General features: G+C 36.0%; 1 protein-coding gene across 4 annotated transcripts in view; it reads right to left on the bottom strand.

The window, feature by feature from the left end:
• Positions 1–20,276, bottom strand: part of MAGI2 (membrane associated guanylate kinase, WW and PDZ domain containing 2) — a gene marked incomplete at both ends in the record, with an annotated part of 1,136,641 nt that overhangs the window by 177,893 nt on the left and 938,472 nt on the right. For all 4 annotated transcript variants that reach the window (XM_084230806.1, XM_084230807.1, XM_084230808.1 and 1 more), the window contains one exon: positions 19,509–20,147. In XM_084230806.1, coding sequence (XP_084086932.1) covers positions 19,509–20,147 — 639 coding nt within the window. The remainder of the gene's footprint in view (positions 1–19,508; positions 20,148–20,276) is intronic.

The following is a 20,276-nucleotide window of genomic DNA, read 5'->3' as shown; positions in this document are numbered from 1 at the left end:
ATGTGATTAAAAATATTTCTTCTTTTAATCCTTGGGGTGCCCAATGGCAGATCCTGGCTTCTGCTGTTCTTCGAAACTACAGACACATTGCACAACTCCAGGGGGCACTGTTTATGTCATGGCTAGTCTAAGAGAAGACTGTGCTTTGCAAATTATCAAAAGGCCAGTCAAAAAATCTAATCCATCAAGAGTCAATACTTCAGTTAAAAAAATTAGATGATGCAATTATACAAGCCTTCATTTTTAAAAGTTGTTTGATTCAACAGCAAAAGATTACATGATTTAGTTTGCTATAAAGGTTTTAAATGCTTATTGTCAATTTCTTAGTCCTGTTGTAAACAGTGGTGACAAGACTTTCTGGATATACTGGCTCATATGCCACCGTCAGAGTAGCTGCTGTCTGTCTAGAACATAGCCCATGTGAATGACACCTTGACCACTGTCCAGGGTTGAGTTCCCTTCTGACACTCAGCCACCTTGACAGTTTAATTACATGTCAGCATACAACTAGAGAAAGTATACAAATATACAGAAAAGAGAAGGGGGTAGTAAAAACTTCTCACATGGTCTTTAATGTGATAGGTAAATTAATTGGTTATAGGCAAAATATAAGCCATCACTGTCCTTATTTAAACTTTATAACTGATCCTTAACACCTTGGAATTGGGACTTCACTTCCGAGCTCATTAATGATCTGATGCCACTGGCAGCAAAGGAGACTGTTTTCAGTTAATTCAAACTTAGATATTCTGGCCAAAGTCCAATTTGGGAAATTGCCCGGGCCCCATGAATGCCTCCCACCACTGAAATTATACTTCCTCTCTTAAACTACTGTGTAATATCACAGTCTGCCTTTGAATAGCTGCCATTCTAAACCTTAGAGGTAACTACCTTCTTCTGCTAGTTTTGTTAAACAATTAAAAGGAAAAAGTTCGAGTGTGTGCATGTGGGTGTGTGTATTCCTCTAATTTATGGATATGTAAGTGGCTTTTCAAGGAAAAAGCTTTTAGTTACATATATAGTTGTATTCTTATCAGAACAGGAATTTTACTGGCTATTTACACAAGGCCATGGGCCAGAGAACAGTCTTTTGTAAATAAATGTGAATGCCAATAATTGCAGGGCTGGAAGGCATGATTAAATGCATGGGTTTTAAAGTCAGACTTAAGTTAGATTATAGATATTTTGTGCGACAGCATTATTAAAAAGAGACACTTGAAAGATCTTTAAGAAAAGTTTAGGGCATAAGTCTATTTAAGGCTTCCACCTCTCTGCACAATTTTGGCGTTCCCATTCTTTTCTTGTACAGTTGGTGTAAAAAGGGCTATAAAAGTATAACTCTCTGAATATTCATTTAAAAATAAAAATAGACTTCTTAGCTACTTTCCCCCCTTTTTCTGAATCTAATTTGACATTGTTGCCAGAGTCATTTTGCTAACACATGTTCATCATACACTTTCCTTACAAAGCACCTATATTTGTTCTTCATTTCCCATCAGAGCTAGTCTTAACTTTCCTCTTGGGCACTTAAGACCCTACGGGATCTCTCTGTACTCCACAGAGCCATCCATACCGCTGATCACTTCCCAACATGAACTTTCACTGGACTCAGGCTACTCTTCAAAGAATCCTTCTAACTGACCCCCCCAGACCTTCTTGCCTTTAAGCTCTTAGGGGTCATAAAGTTATTCATGTGGGAAGTTCTTTACCCCTTCTCCCACCTTTAGCCTTAAGTCCTTTGTCCACATTCAATCTCCCCTTTAGGTAATTCTTTTCCTAAAACCTACCCACTCATCTTTGCATCGCACTATCTGCTCTCTTAGATAATTTCCTGCTGGTTTCCTGCACATTAACTCCATCTCCTTAATGAAAGGATGTACTTGCTCTTTGCAGGCAGATGTCATTTTCTTCTTCCTGCAGTGTGGCAAGCCTGGCTCATCCTCCCTCCACCTCCACCTCTGCCTCCCATTTGGCACTTTCTCCTCTCCCCATCGCCTAGGAAAGGTGTGCCAAAGAGACACTGCAACAACTCCTTACTGAAGTGCTTTTTTTAAGCTTTGTGGGCTGGACAGACTCTGCTGCAACTTCTCTGTAGCACAAAAGCACACAGCCAATACATAAATGAATGTGTATTCTCCCCCAAATTTGTGGACATTGACATTTGAATTTCATATAAGTTCCATGTGTCAAAAATAGTATTCTCCCCTTGATAGTTTTCCACATTTAAAAATTCAAAACGTATTCTTAGCTCAAGAGGCATAGAAAAGCACACAGTGAATGGCATTTGGCAGGAGGGCTATCATTTGCTGACCCCTGACCGCCATCATTGTTTCTGAAGTTGTGGTCTCCAGACCACCTGCATCAGAGTCACCTGGGCTCGGAGTCTATAGAAAATAAAAATCCTGGACCCAGTGAACAACAATTTTTTACCACATTAAGGATACTAATAATAGCTGTGAATCATCACCTCTGGAATCGATATGAAATTTTAGTTTTCTCAGTTTGTGTTGTAAGCCAGTGAGCAAGGTTCAAATGGGCGGGCAGGCAATGACAGGACAGGCGCCTTAGGAACCTCTTTTGTAAGTCTGACAGTCTAAGGAAGGAACATTAGCAATAGGAATGCCACCCTTTGCAACAGAATTTTAGAATTTTTCACATGCAGAAAATTTAAAACCTGGAAGGCCAAGTGTTTGCATTTAAAATACACGTTATTCAGAATATCAGTAGCTGTGACAAATCTTTATATAACTTAAACAGTAAAAATAGAAATGTATTCATGGGGAAGGAAAGAAGCTTACATTCTTTATTAGATATAAAGTATATATGATGAACATGTAAATAAGAAACATTTTTATATTTCTGCCCAAAACAAAAGCCTCTGTAGCTGAGGACTTTTTATCCTGCAATATCAGGAGAAATTATTTCTTTCATTATGAACAAACTATTCTCAAGGGAATCTATAGTGTATTTCTCAAGACATTTTATAAACTCATTTAGCTAATACATTGGGTTACAAAAAACATCCAGGAAGGAGCAGGGCCATCTGGAATGCTAGGGGGCCTGTGCCAATGTGAATTAGTTGAGACTAGACCATGACCTGCCTGAGTAGAATAGGTCTGGTAGTTTCTAAATCACAGATTGTCATAAACTGCAATTTGCAAATAATTCCCAGTCTCTAAAGGAAAGACATAGAGCTGGGGAACAAATGGGAATGACCCGAAAGTGCCTCATTAATTGGGAGTTTGACTCTAACTTACAACTAGCCAAGATTTATCAAGTACCTCCTTCCTTTGTGTCAGGCACTGTGACAGTTCTTTGTGTGGATTTTCTTGTTTCATCACTACAACAAACCCATGAATAGCTACATTTAACAGGTGAGGAAACCAAGTTTTGGAGATCTTCAGGAACATGTCCAATATCACACACGTCAAGTTAGGACCAAGGTGTGGGCTCAGGGCCTGTGCACCTCACAACTATACTGGTTTGTCTCCTAAGACCAGCATATTGAAAGGAAATTAGGCTTTGTGGGTTATCTTTCATCCTTTCTGGAATGAACCCAGAGGCTGGGCTCTGCATAGACTGGTGCTTGATCAGGAAGAGGTGGCCCTTCAGCCCTGCTGGAATACTGTACCCGGCCCGCACACTCTGCAAAGGAGGAATATGATTTTTTTTTCACAGAAATGCCTGTTTGGGAACCAATGAGCCACGTTCCTAATAAGAAGGGAAAATGACCAGTAAAAGTGTCTTAGATAAACTTATCTTACAAAGCCTTCACACAAACAAGGGGACATTAACAGAATCGTGGCAGACTTCAATAGAGAAGGCATGTGGGTTCTGGCAGAAGTGGACAGGATGCCTTTCAAAGCTGAGATTCCAGATGCAGATTCAGAGGACACTCCAACCACTCTGGGTAAGGATCCACTGATAACCAGTGAGCGGGGATCAGGGACCACTGGAAAAATTGTTATTTTAACAAGGCTATGTTTTATGTGCCCAAATTGACTTTTAGTAAACTGCATATATTTGAATCAACATATACTTTATAACAACACTGGGATTAACTAGAACAAACTTATGCTTATCTTATGCTTAATGAAGTAGAGAAATTCCCCCGAACATGTGAAAGCAATCTTTTAAATGAAATTCAAGTACTTTCAGACATGATGGAGAGTACAATGCTTTTATGCTGTAACAGTGACAACTCAAAGCACAACTGCTTGTCATATGTATAGTCATTTTTATAGCATAATATTTTTAAGGGGCAGGATATTTCTGATCACTTCCTTTAGGAACAAGGGTCTATTTATTTGCTAGAATTAACGTCATTTAAGCATTTACAAGAGGGGGCTATAAGTTTAAAATAACTTTCTTTTGAATGTAGACTGGTATAGTCCTTATGGAAAACAGTATGGCGATCTCTCAAAATGTTAAAAATAGATCTACCATGTGATCAGCAATTCTAATCCTAGGTGTCTACCAGAAGAATACAAAAATGAAAATTCAAAATGAATTATGTTCAAAGTGAAAATAATCACTCTATCTTCATTGCAGCACTACTTATAATAGCCAAGTTTTGGAAGCAATGTAAGTGCCCAGAACAGATGAATGGAAGATGTTGTATGTACACATAATGGAATACTACTCAGTTACAATAAAGATAAAACTCTTGCCACTTGTGACAACATGGATGGAATGGGAGTGGATCATGGTGAGAGAAAGAAGTCAAAAGAAGAAAGACAAATACCAGTTGGTGTCACTTAAATGTGGACTATAGAGGAACAAAATAAAGGGTCAAAAAACAAAATCAACAACAAATTCAGAAATCTGACTGTAGAATTGAGTCTACCAGAGGGGGAAGGGAAAGGAAGAGAACGGAGTGTGGCGTGGACACAATGGACTATAGTGGAAGACTAGGGTGACTTGGTGGTGGGTGTTATGGTAATAGACATCTGATGAGGTGTGAGTCTCTGATTCATATATAGTGTTGTAAACTAGTGTTACCCTTAATTCTATATATACATATAAAAATATAAAATTAAGTATATACAGACACACTCCCTTGGAGCTAAGGCAGGATGAGAAGAGCATCTACCAGAAATCATTATTTTTGAGGGATCCAAAAGAAAAGAATCTACACAGGAGAAGGGGGTGGGGGAAGAATTCATGTATTTTAAAGGTGTATTGTTGGAAAATATGTAGCATCAAACAAAATTGGTAAGCAAGCTCATAAATTTAATACACTGTTCTGACAGAGCAAGTATCTGAATACAGAAAGGTATAAATGTAGAAGCAATGTAATCTTGCTTGTGTCTTCTGTTAAAGAGATGATCTTTCATTTATAGACAAATGGAAACTAAATGTAAAGTATGTGTTGCTGGGTTTGTATCCATTTTTAGCACTGTATCATAGCACAGTTTTAATACATAAGAAGAGTGTACGAAATTTATTCATTTTTTCATAATATATGTCAGCAAGACTATTTGGAGCAAAATTATTCTCTTGACTATACCAGGAAATTGTTATGTAGTCTTAACAGTCAGACATCCACTGGCCACTAGGTGTGGGTAGGGTAGAATTACTTAGGCTAGCAGACCATTTATAATATTTTAAAAGGCCAGTAATCCTTAGTCTTAGAAGGCAATATGTGTCATTCTGGTGCTTTTTCTTTTTTATTTATTTTTTTAACAAATTAAAAAAAATATTTATTTATTTATACAAGCACTGGGTACAGTCAGAAGCACAGGAGGGTGGGAGAATTCACCAGAGCCAGAGCGGGGAACAGAACAGGCAGACTGACGAAATACACTGCTGAGGGGAGCAGTGGGCGTGGCAGGAGAGGTCTGTGTGCCATGTGGGACCCTCACCGGTGACTGGGGATCAAACCAGCGTTGCAGAAGCTGTGGGCAGCTTTGCAGCCTAGCGCTCAACTGCTGTGCCACCAGGGGAGGCCCTCTGGTGCTTTTCTGAATTAATTCTGAAGGGGGATAATGACAACCACCAAGAGTTAACAAAAAATCTTGACCTAAGGAAATGACAAGAGTATTTAATATAGTAGGGTGGTGAGAGAATCTTTCTGAAGAAGTAGCATCTAACATCAATTCTCAGATACATAGGAATTTGCTAAAAAACATGGAAGAGAAAGGATTTTTCATGCAGGAAGAAATAGTTTGCTATGAAAATGAGGTATAAAACAATAGTTGTTTATTGCTAGGTGATCTAAATTCTATAAAGGCAGAGATTTTAACCTGTTTTCCTCACTGTTCTATTACAGAGCTTCAAAGGGTGTTTGAAACATAGCAGACGCTCAGTGAATATTTGAATAAATATTGTGACAGGAGGCTATAGAAGAAGGTATACATCAGGGAATGAAGGTCTTGGATATAAAAAAAAAAGAGCTAGTCTTTGTTCTCTAGGGGTCAGGGGAACCACAGAGAAGTGTTCAGAGGGGAAATAAAGCCTTGAAAGTTGATAAGGTCAAACGAGTGTCTGTGGTAGTGGTGGTGAGGCTAGAGTAGAGTTATGACCAATAAAATCTGGGAAATATATAGCAAATGAAATCTAGTCCTTGTAACTGTTTAGTGCTATAAAGAAGTAATCCAAGTGTTATTGGGATTGTTGCTGCCAGGACTGACTAGCATGGATGGCACTTAAAGTAAATATATTATGGTAATTCTATTTTTTATAGACTTTCTAACTATTTATTTCTTTGCTCCAATTCCCTTATCTAGGTATATTCAATTAAAATACTCTATTCTTTCTCACTATAATGGAATACACACTTGTATAGAAATTTACACAACTGAGATAAGCAAAAAGAAGAAATAAAAGCAAAAGATGTCTAATACCAACAGGCAGAGATAAGCACTGTGACATGAGGTCCTAACAGTTTTCATTCCTCTTCCTATTCATCTGCATACATAATCAATATTTTTTTTGTATTTTTTAACCAGCTTTCTTTTTTTTTTAAAGGTTTATTTATTTATGCATACAAGAACTGTGGTACAGGCCAGAGGTGTGGAGGTGAGAGGATTCACCAGAGACAGAGTGGGGAACAGAATGGGTGAACTGACTGAAATACACTGCTGAGGGGAGCAGTGGGCGAGCTAGGAGAGGTCTGCTGCACCATGTGGGAAGCTCCCTGGCCAGAGATTGAACTTGTTCTGCAGTGGCTGCAGGTAGCTTCATAGCTTGCGTCTTAATACCTTGTGCCACCAGGGAGGCCCCAATATCCAGCTTTCTTGATTTGATATTCTGAGAATAGCTATTCATATTATTCTTCTTCTACACATTCTAAAACATTCCTTTTAATGTCTACATTTATTCAAATGTATGGCTGTACCATGGTTTATCTTATTAAGTCTCTCTATATGATTACTTAGGTTTTCTCCAGATTTTCTCAATTATAAATGACCCAGCACACTATAATGAACATCCCTGTGGGTAAATGCTGGCGCAAATTCATTATTATTTTGGGGTATAGATTCACACCTTTTCAGATGTATGTTGTCACACCACACCCATCACCAAAGCTCCAATAATCCCCCACAGTCCATGGAGCCCCCACTGCCCTCTGTTTCCATCCCTCTAGCCCAACCTCCCTCTCTGGTAACCTCAGTTCTGCAACAATATTTCTAGGGCTTGTTTTGGCCTAGTTTTTACTGTTGCTTTGTTTTGTTTCTCTATATTATGCATTTTTCTGTTATGAGTGGGCACAGTAACAGTATTGACTATAGGAGTCTAAGAAGAAACAGAAAACTAGAAGATCACTAGAAGACCAATGGGGGAAAAGACTTTGGAACAATGAGAAGTATTTGTTTGACAAACAGGATGTCACTCTTAGCTTTAGAGAGTATTTTCTTTTCTTTTTTTTTTTAAATATTTTTTTTTAATAGAGGCATGTTTATTTATTTGTTTGTTTGCTTGTTTGTTTGTTTTATACATGCACTGGGTACAGTCAGAAGCGCGGGAGGGTGAGAGAATTCACCAGAGGCAGAGCGGGGAGCAGAGCAGGCAGAAGGACCGAAGTACACTGCTGAGGGGAGCAGCGGGCGGCAGGAGAGGTCTGCGCGCCATGCGGGACCCTCCTCCGGTGGCTGGGGAGCAGCCGGGGATCGAACCGGCGCCGCAGAGGCCGCGGGCAGCTTCGCAACCCAGCGCTCAACCGCTGCGCCACCGGGGAGGCCCTAGAGAGTATTTTCTGTAGCCTGACCGGGACTGAAGCCACACAGCACCAGAGGTACAAGGTAGTTAGGCAAGTGAAGATGTTAAGTAAAACCTATTTCTCCCAAAACAATTGTCGTAAATGATTTATGGAATAAGGTGGGATATATATTGGCACGTATATCGATGATCTTTCAAGAAGTTGGCTGAGAGTGAAAGAAAAGAGTGATGGCTAGAGGGCAATGCGAAATCAAGAAAGATTTCATAATGTGGGATAAATTGAAACAGATTTATAGGCTAAGGGTAAGGTACCCAGAGAAAAAGGAAGTTATAATAGTGTCCATGATAAAAAGGATATTGATGAAGTAGTTCCCTGAGTAGACAAATATGACTTCTTTTCAGAGCAAGATGAAGCTGGGGTCTTTGAATAGAGGACCGACAAGTTTTCCCTTAAAATGAGAGCGGGAAAGAAGAAAGGATGGGATTAGACACAAATTAGTTTCGGAGGCAAGAGCGGAGGACTCCTCTATATGCAGTGGGCTCGCAGGTACTGGATTAGCTTTAGCTGATTATGGATCTAAGGAATGTATTTAATGGTATAAATGTCTTCATTTTAGTTTCGATATTTTTAAAATGTAGGAACAAGGATTTATATGCTAAGTGACAAGGTGTTCTATGTGGGATTTAGCAGGTCCCAAAATTCACTTTCGATTATTGCAGAGATGGTTTGGATAGTATTTTTACATGTAAAAATACAAAACTAACATTTGATATTCAACCCTAAATTATAGCCATTTAAGTGAAATGGATTCATCTACGTTTCCCTTTTAAACTTTATTCTAAAGTTTAAGAAGTATCACAGAGCAACTTTTCCCAATCTATCAGTCAAAGAGGCTTTGTAACATAAAACTGTTTCTGAACTGAAATGCATTATATACTTATTAAAATCACTCTCCTGGAAATGTAAAACTGATTTATCTAATGCACTACAAAATTCTCCACAAATGTGCTACACCTTATGAAATAACGTTAATTAGGAGAAGCAAAACAATACATTTTCTTTAAATTTTAGGGTAATTAGGATAACTTCCATTAATATGGTATAATAACTGCAATTATTTTCATTTTCACTTTTAGTAGAATTTGTATTCATTAAATGTCTATGGTCTCATATTCTGCAATATGGAAAAATGAGTGTGACTTTGTATTTTATAGCAAGATAATGCTTTAGATGATTTAATCCATTTATTCAACAAGAAAAGTCTACATGTAGGTGCAATGATTCAACAGTCTTCAGGAAAGATTTTATAGTTCACCATCTGGAATTTCTTTTTTTTTTAAGTTAACTTTTATTGATTTACCATTGGCTTAAAATGCTATATAAATTTCAGGAGCACAGCTTTACCTCCTGATATGTGTAATATGTCTCTCCACCTACCACCAAAGCTTTAGAAACATCACAAAGTGACCCCCTCTACCTTCCCTCTACCCCTTTCCTTCCACTCTGGTAGCCACTGTATTTTTCACACAGTCTGTTAAGTGTGAACTGAATTTTCCTATATTCAGTTCACTTAACTTTCTGCTATCATAAATAAGTAACTAGCACTCTAGAGGCAAAGCACATTTCTGACATGGCCAGCATAATTTCCTAAATATAATTTATTACACTACAGTGGCAGATAGTGAAGAATGTGATTTTTTTTTTTTTTTGCTACTTAAGTTTTAAGATTTATAGAACCAAGGGAATTTGAAACTCAGTAAATTTATTGCATACTGGTCATTTTTAGATTTGCGTTTATAACATTAAAAAAAAGTCTTAAAAACACCAAGATTCTCTCCCTCCACATAGAAATAATTTGTATGAACTGATTGTGCATATTTTAAATAATAGCAAATTGATCATCTTCCTACAGTTTCAGAATCGGGGCTATAACTATCATTGTTTTTTTTCCTGTTTCCTGGTAACATTTTTCAAACCCCCCCAATTGTACTACTGCCAAATTTTGTAAGGTTAGTAAATTTGGGGGCTGTGAATCAAGGAATTATCACTATGGATTAATTAGATGGGGCACCAAGTATGTTTACAGATAATACATAGAAAACTACTCTTTACAAGCCCCTTCTTCTGGGGTCCCCAACTAGTGAATGCACAATTATCAATAAATATGTAAGTTATAACTAAAATATAACATAGCTCTTATGATTCAGAAATATTAAGAAATGCAGAGTTTTTGAGATGATATGGACACTACAAATTATTTTCAATTTACAAATGGGTTGCTGGTAGCTAGAGAATGTAAGTGACATGCTTAAAGCACTCCTGTGAATTAGCACAGATTTTATTAGACACCTGGCAATGCTGATTCTAATTAAATAAGGTTTTCATCATCTAATGATGTGACGTAAGCCTGTATGGGTTTTTTTTTTTTTTTTTTTTGAGTGAAGACATTGTTGTAGGCTGTATTTATAGCCATATAGCCAGTGCACTTGGTGGGTCGGTTTTCAGGATTAATCTGCTATTACCCATTGGATTTAATATAAATTCCATAAGAACAAGGACTTATTTCATTCACTGGTTGACCTTATATTTAGAACAACCCTTGATGCAGTGGTGGAATGAACAAAGAGGAAGAGGAATGAAAACTATGGCAAGGATTTGGTTCATGATCAAAGATAAAGGAGGGATGATAAGGTGGGTTTAAAGAGTTCAGAAAGAAAATCAGTAGAAAAACAATTTTGTCCATGTTTGTACACTCAGCTGCATTCTTTGTGACTGTCATCTTCCTAATGTCGCAACACAATTCAATAATTTAATAAGTATGTGTGCCAAACTCTGAGGAAAAATAATAAAGTAGTCCTTGCTTTTGAGGGAGATTAGTTTGTATATTAAAAACCATCAGTAGTTTCTCTGAATTGGTGTTTCTAGAGATCTCCACTAAAGCAATTATTTATATCTTATTGGTAACTGTGGGATGTAAATCATAATATGTCCCTACTTTCTGAACTTCTGAAGGGTGGAGGGGTATACTCCTTCTTTCATAATTATATACACATATAATTATATATATATACATATATATATAGATAATCATAGTACATGCGACCAAATGCACTCCACAGGTTCAAACATGAAATAGGCTTTGTTTTCAAAGCCAATTTGTCAATGAAATAAAAACAACTGAGTTTTCCCCCCAACTGATATTTAAACCTTTCACCATATTCAGTGTTAACTTCTTAGTCTTCTCCTACTTAGCACTTGATAAAAGTGATCACCCTTTCCATCTTGAACTACTCTACTACTCCAACAGAATGCTACCAATACCCTGTCTCTTATTTCTACTCTTTTTCCATTAGTTAGGCCTTCTTAGCCCATAGCTGGTCCCTCTTCCTCTCCTCATAATGGTCTTCTTACATATTTCTCCACACAAGTAGGGTCTTGAAATCAAAGAAAATTTGAGGTAAAGTGAGATGATGTATGCAATCCAGTCTTTAATGGTTCAGGAATACACACACATACCCTACTGTTAAGCAAATGGGGCAAAATGTTATCAGCAATGTGGGTAAATGGTAGGTGGTGTTTTGTGTATGTACTATACTTATAATTTTTGTGTAAATTTTGAACTCATTATAAAGAAAAATCTTAAGAAAATATATCAGCACTATTTAAAATATCAACATTCTTATAGCTTTGCTTTTAATATTTTCTCTACAGATTAAAACATGATACAATGTTTTGTCTGATAACATGTTTTTTTTTTAATTTTAAAGTAGGAGCTGTGTACATATATTCAGTTTTAGTCTACACAGCTCTTCAAATATTCTGAATTCTGCTTCATTGTATAAGGAGATGTGTTTTACTGATACTAGCTAATTATAATGATATAGTCAGCAAAAGAAGGAGTATTTTGACCTAGTGAATCCTCTAGATCATGTTTTCTAGAAGAAGGAATATTTCAAATCCCAATCAACTGTAATTTATGGGAGGTTCATAAATTAAGTAAGGGACTTTGTTGCATTATAATATAAATGAGTACAATACATGACAGAGAATGACCATAGTCATCACTATTTGTTTGCCTTTCAGACATCAAATAACAGTCACCTTGGACAGAAAGCATCATAATTCCCTATTTCATACTATGCTAAGAATCAGCTAACAATTTATGAATAAACTATATTTTTTGATGATAGGTGGGAAAAAGAACACTAGTTAAGACATTTTTTAAAGTTGAAGTAAGAATCGCAGAGAATTTTGGTTACCTAATTTTTTTTAATGCTTCACACCTGCTCCAACTATTAAATATTAAAGATAATTTAAATTTGAGAGAAATCCTCACAGGTAAGAATTAGGTATGTGTTTACTTTTTGTGTCTTTTGCCTTTCTAAAGGTTTTGTTAACATTAGAATAGAGGGTACTGCAGGGATGTTGGTGTCAATACCATTTATAAAGTTGTATTTTTCCAAATACAGAAAAATCATTTTCACATATAATTTATGTATTTGCAATAAATGTAAGTATAATGAAAAATAGAAACAAAATAATCTATATTTTTTAAAGATTTTTATTTATTTATGCATTTAAGCAAGAACTGGGGTATAGGCCAGAAGTGCGGGGGGGGGGGGGGGAGGGGGCGGTGAGAGGATTCACCAGAGACAGAGTGGGGAATAGAACAGGCAGATCTACTGAAATACAGCGGGCAAGTCAAAAGAGGTTTGCTGTGCCATGTGGGTCACCTCCCTGGCCAGGGATTGAACTCACGCTGCAGTGGCTGCAGATTGCTTCACAGTGCTGATGCTTCACCCCTTGTGCCATTAGGGAGGCCCTGATAATCTATATTTCTTTAACTATTAAAACTGAAAGAGGATTTGCCAACTTAATCAAGAAAATAGCACCGGGCCTTCCCAGTGGCGCAGCAGGTTGAGCGCAGTGCTGTGAGGCTGTCCGCAGCCTCTGCAGCATGGGTTCGATTCCTCGCCAGCCAGGGAGATTCCCACATGGCGAGGCAGACCTCTCCTGCCGCACCGGCTGCTCCCCTCAGCAGTGTATTTTGGTCGTCTGCCTGTTCTGCTCCCCTCTCTGTCTCTGGTGAATCCTTTCACCCTCCTGTGCCTCTGGCCTGTATCCCAGCTCTTGTATAAAAATAAATAAATCTTAAAAAAAAAAAAAGAAACAGCACCACCATGATATGGAAATAACAGAAATACTTTTAAGTAAAATGGAAAATGCAAGGAAAAATTAGAATGTTCTCGATTCAATTCTATTTAAATACATTTGAAAAACATGGATAATAGAAGTAATTATGCAGGCTAATATAAATAATAAAACTGAGCCCATGCAAGAGAGAAACTCAAAGAAAATGAATTATTATGGGAGAAACTGAGAAAGTTGCAAAAGTCCTGTCACCAATCCAAACCAAACACAAAACCTGACTCATCCAAAGTAGATTTCAAAGGCATATTACATTATATCTTCAAGGACTAGATAACTTAAATGTTGTTTAAATTGTTTTAGAGCAGAAAGAAATGTAAAGCTTTGATTGCTTTTGACACCAGCATAACTCTGATAGTAAAACAAAGCAAAGCAAAACAAAAACTTGAAAAAGTAAATTTCAGACCAATCTCACTAATTAATATTGATGCACAATTCTATATAAACAAATAGTATCTTGGAACACATGATTAAACATAATGTAGTTTATTTTAGGAATGAAAGTATAGTTAAATATGAAATATAAATAAATATCTTAATGAAATTTATCACAGTGCCAAGTCAAAAGAGAAAAAAATGATCATCTTCATAGATGCCATTTTTTATGATTCTTACTGCAACAGTAATTTCCTTACTATAGTGACTATTCACCTCAAATAAGAAGCCAGTTTTTTATTTAACAGTGTAAAATGAGATAGTTTATAGGAATTATATAGAAATTCCCATCATCTCCCCTTTTAATTAAGTGTTCAAGAAACAGTCAAATTTATTAGACAAATCAGAGGTACACAAATAGGAAAGGAAAAGATAAAGTGATTGTGATTTATAAATGTTCTGATTATATACCCCAAATCCCATGAAATGAAATGGAAAAAAATGTGAGAATAACTCAGTGACTACTAATAAATATTCAAGAATAAAACATCAGGAGGATGAGAGATACAAATATAACAAGTAAATGCAGGACATTTTATGTTGGCAATTATTTTTTATTTATCTCCCTCCAATGAGATGTCAACTCCATAAAAAATGTGGTTGGCTTTATTTATTGCTTTATCTCCAGTGCCAAAAAAATGCCTAGTACATAATACACACTCAAATATTTGTTGAAAGAATAAATTGATACTAAAGATCTCTCCTGTGCAGAGGAAGATTTGTAAAGATGTATTTTCATAATAGAAAGAGACTGAAAACAATCAAAATATCCATTAGTGGATATTTGACTAAATAAGTTATTAAAAATAATGAGATGTATTTTGGAACTAATACATAAAGTCCTCTAAGAGATGATGTTAAAAAAAGCACTAAGTCATAACACAATTTCAATACATTTAAAAGGAAATTTAAAACATGTTTTTCTCCACAGGGAAGTTATTGGAAATCAACAGAAAGTAATTGGAAAATCCCAAATGTTTGAAAAATCAACAACACATTTCTAACTAATGTATGGTTCAAAGAAGAAATGACAAAGGAAGTAAGAAACTATTTTGAACTGGTTGAAAAAGAAAATGCATAAAAAATTTACGGAATTTGGCTAAGTAAGTGCTGACAGTAAAATTTATGACTGTAAGTGCTTTAATTAGAAAGCAAAATTTAATTAGAAAGCAAAAATGATTCTAGCTTCATTAATCTGCCTCACGAACACAGAAACAGCAAAGTGCATTAAACACCAAGTCAGTAGAAGAGAAGAAATTAAAAAAAATGGAAAATATTGAAATAGCAGAAAAATAAAGAAAAGCAGTGAGTCTAAAACTTGGTTTATAAAAAAGGATTTTATCAAATTTTGCTAAAAATTTTACACTAACAAATACAATGGCTTAGTTGAATTGCAAAATTTCCCAGAAATACATCAGTTACCAAAACTCAAAGAGAGATGGAAAATTGGAATAGCCCTAAATTGAGAAAAGAAAGCTAATTAGTAACTAAAAAATCTTCCTACAAATAAAAGTTCAGCCCATATGACACTTCACTGGTGAATTCTACTGAACTTTTAAGGGAGAAATATCAACTCTACACAAACTCAGAAAACAGAGGGAGAGGGAACACTTCCCTACTCATTTTATGCGGCCAGTACTGTATTGAATGAAAAGAAAGGCAAAGACATTACATGAAAACTACATAAAATCTCCCCCTAGACCAGTTAAAAATTTCTTAACAAAATATAGAGAGACAGAATCTAGCAACATGCAAAAAAGATAATTTGGCCTGCATCAATATTTAAAACATTTTAGCTTCGAAAGGTACCATTAAGAAAATGAAAACCAAGTTGCAGATGAGGAGAAAATATTTGCAATTATTTATCTTATAAAAGAGTGGACTTCAGAATGCATAAAGAAGTTTTACAATTTAAGAAGATAAACAGCTAAATAAATATATGAATAGGCAAAATATTGTATTGAGTGGGTACATCACCAAAGAAGATATATGAATGTTAATAAACACATGAAAATATGGTAAACATATGAAAATATCAGAGAAATGCAAATTCTTACCACAAAAGCTACCTGTAGCCTGCCAAGAACAGCTATAATAAAAAAGAAAACCTGATGATAACAAGAAGTAGGGCAACAACGGGCAGAAAGTGGAAATCTCATACATTGCTAGAGGGGATGTAAAATGGGATAGCCATTTTAGAAAACATTTTTGGCAATTTCTTAACAATTTAAATATATGCTTGCATTTAACCCAGCAGTATAACTCCTCTGCATTTACTTAAGAATGGAAACGTATGCACGCACAAACACTTGTGTCCAAACATTCATAGCAAGATTATTTATAAAGCAAAAAACTGAAAACAACTCACATATGCATCCACTGGTGAATGGTAGTATACCATAAAATGGAAAACTTTTGCAATGAAAGAAACAAACTACTCATACACATACCAACACGGTTAATCTCAATAGCGATATGCTAAGTAAAAGACTATCTACTGTATGATTACATTTATAAAAATTTCTAGGTAGGGAAAATATTTAGAAAGAATATTAGAAATTATTGTAGTCAGGGGAATTTGGGATGATGAATGTTTTAAGGATTATGGTGACTATTACCATAGCAAAGTAAATACTTATTGTACTTATAATTACTATAGCTGGTGAGTTTTATGTTATATGAATTATAATACAACAGTGTGTGTTAAAAAATAAAAGACCCTAATAACTAAGATATTTTATACATATGTAGATATATCATTCCATTTATATCCACATATATAAACATACGACATATATTTATTTTTAAAATTATTTTTTATATCATTCTTCATTTTTATACAATGTATGCGTTATCATCTCTGGTATATTCCCCATGGAATTCCCACCAATTCACCCGTGTGCCATCACCATAGTCCCTTGTGCTCTCCCTCCCCTGTTTTGATCCAACTTTCTCCTCCCCATCCTGTAGAATGTCTCTGGTTTATAATTGCCTGTTGGTTTTGATTTTTACTTTATTATAATTCTTTTTTTTTCCCTGATCCCTTATTTGGATCCCCTACATTCTTCTTATAAGTGAAACCATCCGGTATTTTTCTTTTTTCTTTTCATATTTTTTAAATTTATATATATTTTACAACATTGTTCATTTTTAAACAATGTTTGCTTCCCCTGCCCCCTCAGGTGTAGTCCCCAAAGAATTTCCTCCACCAATGCACCCGGGCACCATCACCTCAGTTCCCTGTGCTCCTCCCTCCCTCCCCCCTCCCTTTGAGCCCTCTCCCACCTCCTCCCCTGTAGGATGTCTCTAGTTTATAATTGCCTGCTTGTTTTTGTTTTGATAAACATACTACATATATTATATTTGTGCTAATTAACACATAAACTTTCTAGAAGAACATATATGAAAAATTGTCTGGGAAAAAAACCCTGAAAATCTGACAAACAAGAGAAATTTTCATTGTATATTTCCTGACACTATTTTAAAAAGTTACCATGTACATAATTTTTTTCAAGTAAAAAATCCTAGTAAATAATGATAACAAACAACTACGATCCTGATTTTAGGACCCAGGCCTATGACTGCTCTTGAGGAACTAGGGTTTGCTGAAAGAGGTCAGAAACACTTGAGTACCCTAAAGAAGAAACCCAAACTGAATTTCATCATAAAAACATGGTAATAGTTCCTATTACTACCAGAGAGATGAATGCAAACTCTGGGAATGGGGAAACACAGATTTTTGACTTAGAAATACGTTAAGCATTACAGGCTACTTCTCTTTTAAAATTCTACATTAGCCACAACATAAAAATAAGTTCCTCATCCTCAAATGCAAACAAAATGCAAAAAAATTGGATACTTGAAAATTAAATGCAGGAGGGAGAAGGTAAGAATGAGTAAGAACAAGATAGTCTAGTTGATATTAGGTGCCCAATGTTTTCAGAAAAGGCTAAAATTATAGTAATATCAATATATATAAGTAAAATAAATAAGCAATTTCAAAATAATTTTCCTGTTATATGTCTTTAAAGTCATATATATGTGTGTGTCTCTAAACATATATATATATGTATGTATGTATGTATCTATCTATCTATCTCTCTATCTATCTATCTCTCCAAACCTGCTTCTATAAATCATATAGTGGATATCACACAGATTTTCAGTTTTAACTTTAAATACCAAGAACCTATTGCAAAGATATGATTTTTAATTGCCCATTATCAAGCTATGGCTCTTTAATGAAGAGTATTTCTCTTAATCTTAAACAAGCAATGGGAGAAATTAAAATAAACTGTCAATATTTAATTATCAAGATTCAAGTGCTATTTTGAAACAAAGCCATAAGAAGGTCAAAGTTAAGACTGTTTTGCTATCATATTAATTTCCCTTTTTAATATAAGAACATAATTCTTTGTATAGCATTGCTCACAAATGCTTTATATTTGGTGTCTCTTTCCACAAAAGGAATCAACAACATGAAAACCTCTTTGATGGCGAAGCATCTGCAGAGAGGGCCAAATAAATCATATAAGTTGCTTCTTTCTTTTTTGACTTCCTTTGTTTTCATTTTCAACTGATAGGGCTTTCATACGGTTTTTAGTGCTTTGAATGGGCAATCTCATATGTCTGTTACACATGTGTCCTTCAAGCATGCATTATTCAGAGAACTGCTACTTTTGACCCATTCCCGCTGTGACTTCACTGCTAAATTAAGACTCACCAAACATTTAATGAGCATGTATTGTGGGCCATTCAATACTAAGAACACTGTCATCAGATCAGGTAGTATCACCCCAATGTAATAGGTGTGACATTGAGCTCTTGGACTTAGGTATCCTACAAAATTGGTTAACTGAAAAACCAGAATATTTACATGAACCTTTTACTTTTACTCTATTTTCAAATAACCTCCTATCTTTGCTAGCAGAGAAATGAAGGCATCCCCTTCTTAGTTCCATTCTCTTCCCCATAGAGAAGACAGAGATGCATCCAGGGCTCAGAGCTCCTACCACACCTCTACTGCTCCAATTTCTATACTTTACCTAGAATACTCAGCCCAGAAGCTTGGCCCTGACTGTTCCATAATTTTCTTTCCAGGTTAAGGAAGGCACTACAGGTAATTACAGCTGGAGCAGACTCTGTACAATTAAATAAGTGTCTTGAGCAGCCCTATTCACAACTATGAAGAGTTTTCTTTTCATGGGATCAAAGCTTCCTAAGGTCTTTATGGGAATTACCAATACCCAGGCTATGTTTGGGCTTGGAAGGGGTTAAACAGGCTTCCATCTGGTAGCCTGGAAACCTAAGCACAATTCAGAGCATTGCTTCTGGAAAAATTAGGTTTCTTAATTAAGTCAATAGGAAATGAGCTTGATGACTCTATAACTGATATATTAAAGAACTTTTGTATTATAGCCCATTTATACTTGGGGATTTAATCTTCCCCACCAAGTTCATAGCAACATAAACTTGTTAGACTAAGAGCATATTACCATCAGGTTTAATATAAAATAGAGAAAGATATATTCTCAGAACTAAAAAAAAGTACCTTCCTAGACTCCTATTTTTCTCTTACCTCTTTACTTATATTTTTTAATGCATAATTTCATTTAACTCGAGAAAATTTCCACTTTTACAATATTATTGTTAAGGTCCTACTATTTTTAATTGCGTGTTTGATGCTGAATCATGTTTATCTTACCTCCTCGATGGATAATCAATGAAGTTTCGCTTCCAATGGGACAGTCCTTAAGTATATCCACTACTTCTGTATGGCTCAGGTTCTGTACATTCTGCTGATTGATCTCAACAATGAGGTCTCCTTCACACAGGCCAGGGCATCCCTGAATGTCAAGTATTTGTTTCACCCGCTGTCCTGTAGGACTGTCAGCAATAGTGAAGCCAAAGCCCTGGGCACCTTTCACAATGGTTAAGGTCATAAGTTCAGCTTGGGTGGCTCCAGACGAAGCCATAGACACATTGTCATCATGGACAGGTGGTGGATACGTGCCATCTAGCTGACCATCAGCTGGAATTGAGTGCAAAGGATGAGGTGGCCGATCTGTTATATCTGGAACAGACTGTGAGGTCCGAGAAATGTATTCCAAATATGTTTCATAGTTATGTCTTCCATTGACCATCACTGGAGGAGGCCTCTCCATTATTGCGAGGGGTGGCACCATGCTGTTAGCAGGATCTTCAGGATCAAAGGGCAAAGGGTAGCCTCGACACAATACGAGGTTGACACTCTGACCAATAGGAACAGACTGGAAAAGTTTGACTACATCTGCATGAGTGTGTCCGAGGACACAAACTTCATTAATATAGACAATGACATCACCTGCAAGGGAAAAAGAGAGAGATTGACAAAATGAGGTAAGTTCAATTAACATTGACAATAGAGAAATGGAATTATTTATATGACTAGTGAAAAGAGGCATTCCGTTTCTCAGTAAGCAGAGAAAATCAA

The sequence above is a fragment of the Talpa europaea genome (genome assembly GCF_964194135.1).
Source record: "Talpa europaea genome assembly, chromosome: 3".
In the NCBI taxonomy this organism is placed as follows: Eukaryota; Metazoa; Chordata; class Mammalia; order Eulipotyphla; family Talpidae; genus Talpa; species Talpa europaea.
The sequence above is the reverse complement of the archived record's forward strand: the minus strand, read 5'-3'. Positions and strand labels throughout refer to the sequence as shown.